The sequence below is a fragment of the Temnothorax americanus genome, unplaced genomic scaffold, assembly GCF_048541705.1.
Source record: "Temnothorax americanus isolate GAGA-0224 unplaced genomic scaffold, ASM4854170v1 Scaffold1, whole genome shotgun sequence".
Taxonomy (NCBI): Eukaryota; Metazoa; Arthropoda; class Insecta; order Hymenoptera; family Formicidae; genus Temnothorax; species Temnothorax americanus.
The window spans coordinates 1,004,514-1,019,235 of NW_027509230.1; the positions used below are offsets into that span (position 1 = coordinate 1,004,514).

The following is a 14,722-nucleotide window of genomic DNA, read 5'->3' on the forward strand; positions in this document are numbered from 1 at the left end:
TCACGCCACGGGACGTGATAATAGATATCTGACAAATGCGGGCACATGTTCACTCTCTCAAGTATTCTCACTATTTTCAGGTTAGGCTTTTCTCTCGGCGGCATTGGCGGCAATCGAGATTGTTTAACTATCATTTAAATTTGTTTGGATAACGGTGGTCGAGGATTTGCAAAGCAAAATTTTCCAATTTCCTAAATTTTCACTAGTGAACCTTTAACAGTTCTCGCTGCATCTCGTTTAGTGCTCGTGTTGTGTTCTATTTTATCACAAACATGGCAGTGCAACCTAACCAACAGTTCAGCATGGGTACATTTAAGGCATTTTATTTAACTAAATTCTTATAAGACACTCTTACGTTGTCTTAATACAATTATTTATTTCAGATCCTCCTACGCAGCAGAGTTTTGTTAGATTTTTTAAAAGTCTCCCAGAGGTGAGTAAGCAAATTATTGTTTACACTGCACCGCACACAAATACAACTGTTAAAATTCTCAATTTTTTAATGATTATTTATGCATTAATTATTCCTCTAATGTTAACGATTATCCTAACGATAACGATGTATTTTTGTTTTTTATTAATATACATTTTTAACAATTTTTTGTTTTGTAGAAGAGTGCTATAGTTGGCATTGTATTTTTTTTTATATTCACTTCGAATGTATATTTGAAGGGAAATTACAGCGATTGTAATAACTCTAAAGTAAAATTATTTATATTATTATATTATTATATATATATATATATAATACAACTGTGTGTGTGTGTTATATGAAGCATCATCTAGTAAATGACTAAGTATTACAGTGACAAAGTAATTTTTCCAAATTTCTACAAAAGAAATGCTTGCAATTTTGGTTTACAATGTTTACATCAAAGAAATGAACATATTTGATACATAAATATAGATCTAAACATCACTCTTTTAAATTAATTTGAGAGATAACTTAAAATAGATGAAAGAAATAAAATAGATAGATAGATAAGTTTATTGTCTTTCCCCGCAGGGTTTACAATAAAATAGATATTTTACAGTAAATAAAGGAGAGAAAGATATAATATTATCAGAATGTATATTAAATATTTTGAGTATCCTGTGAAATAGTCTTCTGAAAAGAGCTGATCTTCTGGATTACATAAAATATTCTATTAAGGAATGTTTTCTTGACAGTTTTGCCTGTACTATTAATGAGATTTTTTATTGAGAATAAAAATTAAGAAGCAAAACACAGAAGTAATCATATTCAGTTCTAGTAGACTCTATTTTTGTTTGCATTTTTAAGTTATTCATGAAACGATGATATTTTATGGAAACAATAGATATTATGTAAATGAACATTTATAAAGAAAACGTGTAAAAGTATGGTAAAACTTTTTCTACGTTTATATACGAAAATAGACATGACACTTCTGTTAGAAAAGAAAATACATTTTTATTTATATAAAATACGAAAATATTGTCCTAGTTTTACAATAGTAATATTTTATAATACTAATATTCAGAATATTAATTAAAATTATACCCTCATGATAAACGTGTTTACGTGGTTCATTCCTGATTCGTCTTGATTTTATTGGTAACTGCAAATATACATACATTATTCATAAATAAATGTAACAATTCGATATGTCTCGACTCAGAAATTGCGAGAGAAATTTTGCCGTGCTTACATAAGTAATTCTTAAATAAGTAGGATATGTGTGGCATCTAGCCGAAAATCTCCTTAGCTTTTTCCTTAGCCTTGTCGTACGTGCTGGTTATTTTATGACCAACTCTGCTCCAGAAGGATGCCTGGGTTGTCGTAGTGTCTATTGCCTGCGTTGTAATGTCCGCCACCTCGGTTGTAGTTACAATTTCTGGTATGTTGCGTACTGTGGACCATGCCCGAGGTATCACCGGTACCCTTGGTATTTCTCTGATATCCCACGGATCCTCACCAGCCATGGGTGGCAAGGTAGCGCTGGGATTTGGCCTAATTCTGCTATAGAAATCATCGCTACGTGATGCATCATATGGCCCTCCGCCATACGCTTGCAAGATTCGTGACTCTATTTTATCTTCCGTTTGCCCTGTAGTCGGCGTCGATCGTTTCTCTTGTTCCGAAGTCAGTCGGGAATTTTCGTCGCGTTGCAATGGAATTACTCCTGATGGGATTTCGTCAGAATCTTGATTAAATTGATTGTCGAAGCGGGGCGTTTCAACTTGTTGAAACGATCCCGACTGCTGATTGTATCTGTCACGTTGCGATGATTGAGAAATGTACGAATTTTGATTATCTTCTAACGTATCCTTGTTCCGTTGATTAAAGTCAAATGGTTTGGACTGTTGTTGCATATCTTCTGTTTGCTGCGACATCGGGTCGACATTCTGACGAGGATAAAAATTGTCATGTGAGCCTTCAACGTTAGTCAAATCACTTGGATGATAAGTATAATGCCATTGCAAGCCTACTGTAGCGTCATTTGATTTATGTACCCAATTTAAGCGATCCATATTTTCCTTTTGGTTGTCAAATACGCTGCTGCTTCCTTGAGTCGAATATAAAACTTTCGATGTATCATGATTGGATCCAGGATATGCGCGACTGCCAGATTCGATAATTCTTCCGTGGGAATCACCTATATCAGCTTCCGGGCTTACCTCGACCGGTTTAAAAAAGTCATCAACAATTGTATCTGTTTCATCTGTACGTGTTGGAATGGAATCATGTTTCTGATATCGCGGTCTTGGTCTTGGCTTTGGTGCTGGTTTTACAGGTGCTAATTGATCTTGATCAGTTTGTTGAGTAAAATCTTGATCAAAATTCGTTTTTTGTGACATTTGTTCTAATTGCCATTCGGATTGTTTGTCATTTCTGTTATAGGATGGATATTGATGCGACTGTTGTGAAAGATTATCTATATCCCACTTATTTTGTTGAGAATAATGTTCCAAACGTTGATTATTATGTCCCGGCCAGCTAGGTTTTTGCTGTTCTCTTTGTTGCCCATACTCGTGTTCTGCTGTTTGTTGCGAGAAATCATCGAATCCTCCAGTCTGTTGAGTTATGTCTTCATTCTGCTGAGTGAAGTCTTCCAAATGATGGTTGCCGACTTTTGGTTTACCGGATCTGTGCGGTTGTTGTAGTTGTCCAAATTCTAAATGTCCCATTGTTTGTTGCGTAAAATCATCAAATCTTCCCGTCTGTTGAGTGAAATCTTCACTTTGCTCATTGAATTCTTCCAGACGTTGACTTTTTGGCTTGGCAGATTTATCTATCGATTGCATTTGTTGACCAAATTCCAGTTTACCAACAGATTGTTGCGTAAAATCGTCTGATCCTACTGTCTGCTGTGCAAATTGTTCATTTTGCCGTGTCGAGTCTTCTAGATGCTGATTACCAACAACTTGCTGTCCAAATTCAAATTGACCTTCAGTCTGCTGTGAAAACTGTTCGCTCTGTTGTGTCAAATCATCTAAATATTTGTTATCAACAACATCCTGTCCAAATTTATGTTTACTTAGTTGAATTTGTTGCGTTAACCTATCCGATCTTGCCGCTCGCTGTGCAAATTGCTCCAATTGTTGAGTGTCGTCAGTTTGCTGTTCATAATCAAGTTTACCACTCGTCTGTTGTGTGAAATCGTCCGATCCTTGTGTCTGCTGCATTAAATCCTTTAAATGCTGATTATCAATAGTTTGCTGATGGCCGTATTCAAGTTTACCACTCGTTTGTTGCGTGAAATCGTCGGATGTCTGTTGCGTTAAATCTTCTAAGTGTGGATTACCAACAATTTGCTGGCCAAATTCAAACTGACCCTTCATCTGCTGTGTTAAATCATCCAAATGATGATTATCAATGGTTTGGTGACCAAATTCAAGTTTGCCACTCGTTTGTTGCGTGAGATCATCAGGTCCTTGTGTCTGTTGTGTAAACTGTTCACTCTGTTGCGTTAAGTCCTCTGGTTGCGGATTATCGACAGTTTGTTGGCCAAATTCAAGCTGACCTTCCGTTTGCTGCGTTAAGTCCTCCGAGTGCGGATTACCGACAGTTTGCTGACCAAATTCAAGCTGACCCTCCGTCTGCTGCGTGAACTGTTCGCTTTGCTGTGTTAAATCATCCAAGTGATGATTATCAATGATTTGCTGGCCGAGTTCAAGCTTACCACTCGGTTGTTGCGTGAAATCATCAGAATCTTGCGTCTGCTGTGTCAAGTCTTCCAACTGTTGTGAATTTTGATCAAACTCCTGATTTTGCTGCGTAAAATCTCCGTCAATTGCTCGGTGTTGCTGCACGTTACCGTGATGAGCCTCTCGTTTGTACTTTCTGTGGTATCTGGTTTCGTGTTGATATTGCTGATGAGTCTCCTCAGTGCAATCGGCACCATGCGCTGCATGCCCCAAGTCCAGCGATCCGGTGACGAGTTGTCCCGAACTCGTTCTGTACGCGGAATCATAACTGCTGCCAGTATGTGCGCCAGTATGTGCGCTAGTATGTGCGCCAGTATATGCACCAGTATGTGCGCCAGTATGTGCGCGGGACTCGTATCCCTGGGCGTTATGATAACGTCCGCGGTGTTCATTATACGCGTCTCGATCGTAATGCGCTCTTTCCGTGTGACCGACATCGTGCGCGGAATGGTCCGCAGTGGTTCGATCGGGAGCTAGGCTGCCCCCGGTGTGACTGGAGGATCTCCATTGCTCCTCGTAGTGCCTAGTCTCGCCATGTCTGCTGGGATAAGTGACGTGACTTGAATGCGGGTTGTACACGCGCTGGGAGTTTTCGGTTAGCAGCTGATTCTGAAGCACGCTGGACTGATGCGCGCCCAAGACCTCCGCACGATGGGTTTCGTCCACATGATGTCCACTCGAGTGCGCACTATGGTAGTTGGTGTGGTAACCGCTTGTAGGAACCTGCACGTAACCGGGAGACAAGTGACTCGATTGAGGCACAGGATGTACTCGGGACATGTGAGTCTCGTGGCTTTGATAAGTTCGATGGCTTCCCGTGTTATACGTATCTGCAGCCGCGGTAGGATATGTGTGCGGCAGCTGTCTCGTATCGGTGAGTGTTTCTCTCTGCTGATCAGTGTAATGATGCACACTTCCGGTGGACGGGATGCCCTGGTAGCCCGCATGTTGTCTGTAACCATCGCTCTCGGCGGTTTGCAGATCATGGAAACCGACTGCTTCCTGAGTCAAGTCCACCGTCGAACCTACGTGCGTGGCGGCGGCGGTGTGTCCGGTGCTAGAGGCCTGATGAAAATCCCTTCTTAAGCTATCAAGGTTGTTCTGCAAGTTTCTTTGCAATTCGCTGTGTAATTCGTTCAAGGTCGCTGAGCCGATGTTGTTTTGAGGAACGCCGGAGCTGTAGCTGGAGGTGTAGTTTTTCTTGTAATAGCGAACTTTCTTAGGCCCGGTTACGTATTGACCTTCCTCCTCGAAGACCTGTCCGCGACCTCCGTCGGTTCTGTACGAGTCTACTTTGCTCCAATTACTGGGAGCTGTTTGAACATGGTGCTGTGTATCGACCGTTTGAGTGTTAATGACGGGAACGTGTTGATTCACCTGCGAATATCCGCCGTATTCCCCAAAATCTTCTAGCCTCTGACTCTGGCTATCGGTTCTCGTTGTCGATCCTCTCAGTGATTGTGTCTGTTGGCTGTGCACTCTGTTGTATCCGGTCTCCTTCGTGACTGTCTGTCCTAGGCCGTAAGCGCTTTGGGAATCGATATTCTGGCTTGGCACATGCATCGAGTCATACCTGTGTTGACTGCCCAATTCGCCTAATTCCGTTGCGTCCACTCCGTTCACGTTGCCGTAGGATGAGGTAAAATTCTTCTTGTAATATCTCACCCTTTTCGACCCTCCGACATATTGTCCTCGTTCTTCGTGAACCTTACCATGCCCGCTGTCTGTCCTATACTGATTATGTTCAGTCCAGTTTCCTGGTTTAGCGTAATCGTAATCATTTAGGTTCGTTCTTGCTTGAACTAAATTTGCATGATCTTGATAACTGCCCAACGTTTGATGAATGCCTGTTTGGAGGAAGTTGCAGGCTTCTATGCAGCCACTTGGCGCTGATAATGTTTGTACAACTAATGCGGATAAAACGATTATTCCTCCTAACGCCATTATCCCCGATCCCTATAAAATAAAAATAAGTGCTTTAAAAAAATATATATATTTTTTTGTATCTTTTTCCTTAAATCGAAAACACACAATATACATTTCTAGATATTTAAACAAAATGAGAATTGTGTCTTTTTGACAATATTTTTAAACATCTTTTCTAATTCAATATTTTTTATATGTTATATACATAATTAATATTTTTCATAAATCAATTTTTAGAAACACAGATAAGTAATATAAAATTATTTATCTTTTAATCACAAATAGATAGAATTAGGCTTTTACAAAATTAAATGAAATAATATTGCATGATTGATGAAAAATCGCTACTTTACGCAAACGAGTTTTAATAACATATATATTTTTATGTTTTGACATTCTTTGCAGAAAATATTCTTTATTTTTTATTTTAACGCAAGTTTATTTTTTGTTTTGGCAACATCAACTCAGATTTGCTGTTTCGCGAATGTTATGTGTGATGTAACGTATATGAACAGGTTCATCAAAGTCAGCCTTCACGATAAATGATAAATAGGAGATAACACATAAGATGTACAAATCAAATAATATATAATATAAATCTATTACCGATATTTCTCGATCAAAACTCTTATTTTAATATTGTAAAGATGAAATAACATAACTTACTGTCTATATCTATTTAAAAGTGCAAGATCGCGAAACTTTTAATCCACTTGGTTTAGTCTGATGAATAGGTTATTCGTTTATTCTCTGATGAATGTATGAAAAATATATGCGGAACGTATTTTGTTAAATAAAATAAGATATTTCTAGTGATGCAGTGGTCTTATTATCTGTGTTAAATTAAAAGGCACTTTTATTATAGCACAAGCAATAGCAAGAAGACAAGTCTGTCTATTTTGTTCACTGACAAGACACGACGTTTATTTATACACTCAATTCACACTTGCTATTAGGAAAACAATATCATATTTTATTTACCTTATACTGGAAGATCGAGAAACACTTATAAATTCAGTTCTTAATGCAGAGATGTTCTAACTAACACTGTAGGCTCACGTATAGCAGAAGAAGATTATTGCAAATCCATTTATGTTCTTTCCCCCCCCCTTCTTCTTACCGATGATTCTCGCGGAGCATTCTTTTTCGCTCTTACACATATTAGTGATCTTTCCTTCTTATCCATCACAGTGTCCAGACTCGGTCTTATCGCACATAATTCTCAGCAATGTAAGATTGGGTTCTACCGTTGACGTAAGTCTTAGAAACATATATATTTTTATAATTTGTTATTTGTTTTTGTTGTGTTCTTGTTATAAGTCTTTGTCCTAGAATCGAATTCATGGATTGTATTACCTTTTTGGAGTTCTTTCAAGCTAAACAGTTTCCTTTTATAATGTTTTTTATTTTAGAAAAAACATTCTTTATGCGACAATAAACGATACTAAATTATACATTTCTATAAATCTTGTTTACCGATACATTAAAATTAATCATATAGAAAAAAAATTTATTGCATCCTGTAGAAAATATATCTTTTCGTAAAAAAAACAGGTCTCTTAAAAAAAAAATGTATATCTTATCAGAATAGGAAATAATGGATGAAAATAATTATTTACTTATAATTGCAAATTGATCGTGTTTAAATATAGCACTTAAAAAATAGATTATTACATCACATTAATCTCCCATTATCTCCCATCGGTCTCATATCCTGTTCGCTTAAAGTTACACCGCAATATCTTACACATAGATAAATACATGATGCATCGTCTGCTTACATATGTACGTATATGTACGGCAACGGACATAACTCAACGACTTCCAGGTAGTCACGAGAAGCGGTTTTCCATATTCGATTTGATGTGTCATTCGGTTAAGTCATTCTGAATTTGTAACGACGATCAGGCTCACTTTCATTCAGTAGGAGCAATTTCAAGGTCGTCGTTACGTCAAGGCCGTGGCTCTCCCAATAACATTTGTATTCTCGCGTTTGCATTCTACCGGAATACAACGGTGGTGGGCTCTTTCTAAATAAAGAAATCCAGAAAACTGATTACAAAGAACAAAAGAACGATGGCCCACTTTGTTACAAAAATTACTGACCTTCCTAGAATATGAACTCTGATCTTCTTTTATCGTGCTAAGAATGAATGATATTTCCACGATGTGGACCACTTCGTGACCTCAATATTGGTGTCATTGAAACTGTTGGAATTCCCTATGGACAAGTTAACACGTATAAATATGAGAAATACTTAAATGTATTCATATAGGTATATGCTCTCTCATTATGATTTAAATAAAAGCTAGTTTATTTTCATGAAATATTATCTATTCAATGAATATGATTGTCATATCTTTTTTTCCTTTTTTCTTCATCTCTCTCATTTGATGGTCGTACAATGATCTATTATATATTGAGAACTCGTTAAAAAAAATTCATAGTGAAAATAGTTATATTAAAATTTATATATATATTACTTTATTATTATATAATACATTTTATACAATTTGTATATATTAAAAACTCTCAACTCTTAGAACGTTTTTAGTCTCAGAATATTGCCAATGCTTTTGAGCAAAGTAGATGAAAGAACATTTATTTATATTGTTCGTTTGTAAGGTGCAAATAAATTGTGCGAACAGGAGTGCTTATCGGCAAAATTTTACGGCGCCAGTAAAATGTTTCTTTAAATTCCAAACTTATATAAAATCGCACACATCGCGGAGCCGTGGCGACCTGTGATACTCTGACCCCTCGATAGGCATTGACCTACAGATACGTTGGCAAGGTTTTTAATTTCTCAGAAATATGATATGTATGACGGTACTTCGCAAACAATGTATAATCCCGAATAATTGTAAAAAATATCCAAGTTCTAGTAGATGCAAACACGCGTGTGATGTGGCTAATTAGAAAACCATGTAGCAGAAAATGAAAGTCAAACAAAAATATATCGTGTTAAATATCATCAAATAATAATAGGATCCTTTTCAATGGGATCTTCTTGATACAAGAATATTATAATTCATTATGTGATATACGGTATATACATTTCTTAAAAATTAATGTGAAGATGTGTTTTTGTATATAAAACTGACGAATATATAATCATTATTATATATAATATTTCTAGAAAATGTAAATGTATAACTTTAGAAGTAACAATTGAGAAATATTATTTTAAAAATTATATACTTGTATCTGGAAGCTTGCAACGTCACGCAAAGAAGTCAAGGATAAATGTAAATGACAGTTTATAAGGCGTCAGATTCAATATATAACCGAGTGACATATTATCTGCTCTCAATTCGTCACACGCATCGTTTAAAGCATTTCTTCGAATGTCGGAGATAATTTAATGAAAGCATAGTGAGTGTTTCAGCAATATCACGCATCGTAAAATAATTCAGCATGTCGCAATAGAGATTACGCATCGCGTAGAAGAGAAATTCACGGAAACTATTGACTTGATAATCAACAAGTAATAATTTGTATTTCAGAAACTCGATACCACGATACGGTTTTTCAATAGATCAGACTATTATACGGTACATGGAAGCGACGCTCTCTTTGCTGCACAAGAAGTATTTAAGACAACATCCGTGTGTAAAATGATTGGAGCTGGTAAACATCATTTACGCATTGAATAATTTTTAAATACTGATATAAGAGGATCGTATCTTTTAAGTTTGTTTGAAAAGAATGTATTTTAGCAACTAGAATACCCTCGTTTCTGGTTTGAAATATCCTGGTTTTGATGTACTCATATCTCTTTATTTTGTACGCGTATTCGTGCGTGTTTTAATTATGTATATTTGTAAAGAATCGGTATCTTTTAATATATACTCATATTAACACGATAAATGTATCGTACGTGTATTTGATGCTCTACAATATTTTATTTAGCTTAATTTAAAAAGTGTCCAAGTTTAAGCGTAGCGCAACGCAAAACGTTAATAACAAAATCAATGTTTTTGCAGAGCCCCATAAAACGGAAGGAGTTATTCTCAATAAAAGTCATTTCGAGACGTTTCTGCGCGACTTGTTGTTAGTGAAGCAATATAGAGTTGAAGTTTATGTCAATCAAGGCTCCTCTAAAAATCAGAACTGGATCTTGGAGTACAAAGGTTCACCCGGCAATCTATCTCATTTCGAAGATATCTTGTTCGGCAATAATGACATAGCTGTGGGTGTATCCGTAATAGCTGTGAAACTGGGAACAGAAGGAAAATCCAGAGTGAGTTCATCATGGATGATTAAATATATACTTTTGCTAAAATAACATTAATATCGTCTATTTTATATAATTTATCTCACAGAATCAATTTGATATTATCATTAATTATAATTATAATTTTTTCTAACATATAAATATTATAATTATATATACATATTATATGTGATTATATAATATATTTAAGAAATTATGTAGTGTAAAATATGTTACCATTTTTATTCAAAATTATATATAAGTATATCTAAATTATTTTGCAGGTCGTCGGCTTAAGTTGTGTAGATGTCGTTTCAACTTTAATTTCAGTTGCTGAATTTCAAGATAACGAGTCATTTTCAAATCTAGAGTCGCTCCTTGTAACACTTGCTCCAAAAGAATGTTTGTTAATTCAGGGAGAAGGCAGTTATGAATTTCAAACTCTCAAACAAGTATGTACAACGTCAAAAATATAAAATATTATGCTTTTAAAATATGACGAGAATTATATACATTTTACTAAAATATTTTGATACACCTAACATTATAATTTCATATTTGTTTTTCCAGCTGATGGAAAGAAGTAACGTTATGGTTACTTTAAGAAAGAAAAATGAATTTGCCAGTGACTCGATTATTGATGACCTGAACACGTTAATAAAATTTGAGAAAGGACAAAAACAGAATGCGCAATCGTTGCCTGAAGTTAACTTAAACTTAGCTATGTCTGCAACATCTGCTCTTATTAAATATTTAGATGTAAGTTTTTTTATAGTTTTATTTACAAGAATCTATAGGACGTAGCATCTTTATCAAATCTTGATGATAATTTATTAATGAATTCGACAATTTCTTTCTCATAATAAAAATAAAAATAACAAAAAACTTAACATAAGGAATTATTTGACAATTAAAAGCATTGCATATGTGTTTATCATTAAAATTTATGATAAAGATGACACCCTGTATGTCTCTTATCTCTCGTTATGTGTTTCTTATGCAATAATTGTTTATCAGTTAACATCAGACGAAGGCCATATGAATCAATTTAAACTGAATCAAATCGAGCAGTCGCGGTACATAAGATTGGATTCTGCGGCAATAAAAGCTCTCAACATCGAACCACATACCGATACAATTCCCAATTTACATGGAAATCCAGTCGCCAGCGTTTTAACATTATTAGATAAATGCAGAACCGCGCAAGGGCACCGATTAATCGCGCAATGGGTTCGACAGCCTCTTAAAGACCTATCTCTAATAAAGGAACGGCATGATATCGTTGAGCTATTAGTAACGAATAACGAACTAAGATCTGTTCTTAGTGATGACTATTTAAAACGTATACCGGATCTACAACAGCTCGCGAAGAAACTGGCTAGGAAGAAGTCGACGTTACAAGATTGTTACAAGTAAGTTATCGCTATTGTAGAAAGTAACAGTTATCGTCACAATTAGTATAAGTATATCGATAGTAAAGATTGTAAGTAAGGATTGTATTAATGCTGATTATATGTACTTCTCAGAATCTACCTGTGCGTATCATACTTACCAAAACTAATGGAACAGCTTTCACCAGAAGGAACTATCACAGCCTTGAAAACAATGATAATAGATCCACTGAAGGAACTTATAGAGGATATGGATAAATTTCAACAACTGGTAGAGCAGACAATTGATTTAGAGGCTGCAGAAAAGGGTGATTTTATGGTCAATCCAAGATTTGCAGATGATCTGAAAAGTAACAATCTTAAATTCTGACTCATTATTAACGTTTCTATAAAGATATACAGGATGTCTAAAAGATATGCATTAAATTATAGATATCTAGATTTTAAAATTTAGATTTTATAAATCTTAAATAAGAAAAAATCTAACAAGAAAAATTGCATGACTTTTGGCACATATTGTACGTTATGTATTTTCTTTCTATTCAGTTTTCATTATTTTAAATAAATATAAAGCAAATATAACTATACATATATAAACAATTTTGTAATATTACAGCATTAAAAGACGCAATGGATGAAACGGAAGAAACCATTCAACAACAACTCAATAAGGCAGCGAATGATCTGTGCTTAGAAGCAGGAAAAATGTTAAAGCTAGAATCTAATCAACAATTCGGCTATTACTTTCGTATCGCATTAAAGGAAGAGAAAATACTTAGGAACAAGAAACATTACACTATTCTGGATTCTAATAAAGCTGGCGTAAGATTCCGAAACAATAAATTAAACGAATTGAATGACGATTTTATAGATGCCAGGAATAAATATTTGGAGAGGCAGAAAGACGTTATTACAGAAATTGTAGGAATTGCAGGTTTGGTATCAATTCTTGTTTAAAAAAATTACTCCAATGTAATATTAATATAACTATCATAATTCTTATTCTGATTACGTTATGTTTCTAGCTGGCTATAGCGAAACAGTGCGTACTATCGGTGCCGTGTTGGCATGCCTAGATGTTCTCACTGCATTTGCTTCTGCAGCAGTAAGTGCTAACAAGGTATACGTGCGCCCCAAAATGGTCCCGAGCGAAGAAGGTGAATTGAATCTCCTTCAAGTTAGACATCCGTGTTTGGAAATGCAACAAGGAGTCGACTATATTGCGAATGATATCAATTTTAAAAGAGGTATGAATATAAGATCTGGATCTATGAAATAATGCCAATAATAATTAATAATAATATAGAATAATATAATTAGCAAAATAATTAACTAAAATTGCAATATTTTGAATTACATTTATTATAAAAAATTTCTGGCTTAATTCTTTATAGATCGGTGCCACTTTTGCATTATTACTGGCCCAAATATGGGAGGTAAAAGTACTTATATCAGATCTGTTGGTGTAACTGCATTAATGGCTCATATTGGTAGTTTTGTTCCTTGTGATAAAGCAACTATATCATTATTGGATTGCATATTGGCTAGAGTGGGAGCTGACGATTCCCAGCTAAAAGGATTGTCGACCTTCATGATGGAAATGATAGAAACTGCTGCTATTTTGAAGGTAATTTATATCATTTATCATTCAGAAATTATAATAACACAATATGGTCTATATATCTAATATTAAGTTTCACTTATATATATATAGACAGCAACATGTAATTCTCTTGTAATTATCGACGAATTGGGTAGAGGTACATCCACCTACGAGGGTTGTGGTATAGCGTGGTCAATAGCAGAGTAAGTATACAACATAATAATTTATATTATGTAAAAAAGTAATATTGAAAACATTTTGTTATATTTTTTATATTGTTTTAGGCATTTGGCGAGGGATATTAAATCGTATTGCCTATTTGCTACACACTTCCACGAGATTACAAAGTTAGCTGAAGAAATACCTACTGTAAAAAACCAACATGTTACCGCTCTTGTAGAAGACAATAAATTGACGTTACTTTATAAAATAAAGCCAGGGATTTGTGATCAAAGTTTTGGTCTTCATGTCGCTAAGATGGCTAATTTCCCACCAGATGTAATAGAGGTATGTATTTGATTTATGTGGGCACGTATTAAATATTATAAAATTTCTTATATATTGAACGACTTTTCGTTTAGTTCGCCAAAAGAAAGCAAGCAGAGCTCGAGGACTATCAAGGCGTAGCTTTTGAAGGATCTGATAATCCCCAGAAGAAACAGAAGATTATTCAGGTACCTTTATTGTTAATAATTCTAATAACTAAATGAGAGAGAGAGAGAGATAATAGATACTGTTATATATATAATAATTTGTCGTTCAACACTAATAATTTATCATTGATATCAATGATATAGATATAACAGTTTCACAATATTTAATATTGTTGCAGGAGGGTGAAATCCTTATCTCGCAATTTCTCACAAAGTGTAAAGCTTTGGACCAGTCTTTATCCAACACCGACCTGGAAAGTCAGCTGTCGTTGTTAAAAGAAGATATTCTCTCCCACAAGAATCCTTACATTGAGGCGCTACTGACCGCTTCGTAAATCGAGAATTATTATTGTATACCACGTTGTGAACACAAAAGAGGGACTTGAACAAGCAGTATTATTTTTAAAAAAATACTTTACTGTTGACTGAATCAAACGAAGAAAAAGAGATGTAGATATTTTTCATTAAATAATTTCGTATAAATACGTTGGATTCAATGTTTGCCGTTATCATTTCTCTTGTTCGTCAATGATCACTGATTATTAAATAATCATTACACCGATTTGAATTATATAATTAGTGGTGGTGATTTGATTACATTTTGCATGAATTTGTTAATTTTCGAACTAAATTAAATAAGTGTCCAAAAATAAGTACAGGGAAAAAATTTTCACGAGATTATTTCCACAATGATACCGTCCGCGGGTAACATATTGATTCGCGTAATTCGCCATTCGTAACCTTGAACTTGACTAGCGTATT

General features: G+C 35.0%; 2 protein-coding genes and 1 long non-coding RNA gene across 7 annotated transcripts; 1 reads left to right on the plus strand and 2 right to left on the minus strand.

Annotated features, from left to right (window-relative positions):
- The first annotated feature begins 54 nt into the window (after window positions 1–54).
- Window positions 55–14,457, plus strand: Spel1 (DNA mismatch repair protein spel1). Of its 3 annotated transcripts, XM_077398332.1 has the most exons (15): window positions 55–306; window positions 384–433; window positions 9,604–9,727; window positions 10,084–10,340; window positions 10,598–10,765; window positions 10,884–11,072; window positions 11,331–11,725; window positions 11,840–12,054; window positions 12,321–12,638; window positions 12,730–12,951; window positions 13,099–13,331; window positions 13,419–13,510; window positions 13,592–13,814; window positions 13,889–13,981; window positions 14,140–14,457. In XM_077398332.1, exons 1-15 carry the CDS (start codon window positions 273–275, stop codon window positions 14,293–14,295), a joined length of 2,769 nt encoding a protein of 922 aa, XP_077254458.1. In that variant the 5' UTR covers window positions 55–272; the 3' UTR covers window positions 14,296–14,457. The 3 variants fall into 3 exon arrangements, with proteins under 3 accessions (XP_077254458.1, XP_077254453.1, XP_077254469.1); XM_077398327.1 differs by lacking the exons at window positions 55–306; window positions 384–433 and adding an exon at window positions 7,189–7,350; XM_077398343.1 differs by lacking the exons at window positions 55–306; window positions 384–433 and adding an exon at window positions 9,333–9,472.
- On the minus strand, window positions 1,408–7,219 carry LOC143893163 (uncharacterized). 3 transcript variants are annotated; one of them, XM_077398232.1, is made up of 3 exons: window positions 7,078–7,219; window positions 2,476–6,126; window positions 1,408–2,367 (listed from the first exon to the last, which is right to left on the minus strand). In XM_077398232.1, the coding sequence occupies exons 2-3, from the start codon at window positions 6,112–6,114 to the stop codon at window positions 1,708–1,710; spliced, it is 4,299 nt and encodes a 1,432-aa protein (XP_077254358.1). In that variant the 5' UTR covers window positions 6,115–6,126; window positions 7,078–7,219; the 3' UTR covers window positions 1,408–1,707. The 3 variants fall into 3 exon arrangements, with proteins under 3 accessions (XP_077254358.1, XP_077254348.1, XP_077254339.1); XM_077398222.1 differs by having other exon boundaries at window positions 1,408–1,580; window positions 1,671–6,126; XM_077398213.1 differs by having other exon boundaries at window positions 1,408–6,126.
- Window positions 7,506–9,343, minus strand: LOC143893527 (uncharacterized). The gene is made up of 3 exons (XR_013255830.1): window positions 9,299–9,343; window positions 8,203–8,317; window positions 7,506–8,126 (listed from the first exon to the last, which is right to left on the minus strand). It is a non-coding gene; the product is annotated as an uncharacterized LOC143893527 (long non-coding RNA).
- Window positions 14,458–14,722: the final 265 nt, after the last annotated feature.

What these genes read in the sequence shown, in the direction of transcription:
- LOC143893163 (XM_077398222.1), bottom strand. Translation starts at nt 6,114, where the DNA reads ATGGCGTTAGGAGGAATAATCGTTTTATCCGCATTAGTTGTACAAACA.
- Spel1 (XM_077398327.1), top strand. Translation starts at nt 7,189, where the DNA reads ATGTTCTTTCCCCCCCCCTTCTTCTTACCGATGATTCTCGCGGAGCAT. An exon ending in ATAGCGTGGTCAATAGCAGA is followed by an intron (nt 13,511 to 13,591) that starts GTAAGTATACAA and finishes ATATTGTTTTAG; the next exon opens with GCATTTGGCGAGGGATATTA. An exon ending in TCCCACCAGATGTAATAGAG is followed by an intron (nt 13,815 to 13,888) that starts GTATGTATTTGA and finishes CTTTTCGTTTAG; the next exon opens with TTCGCCAAAAGAAAGCAAGC.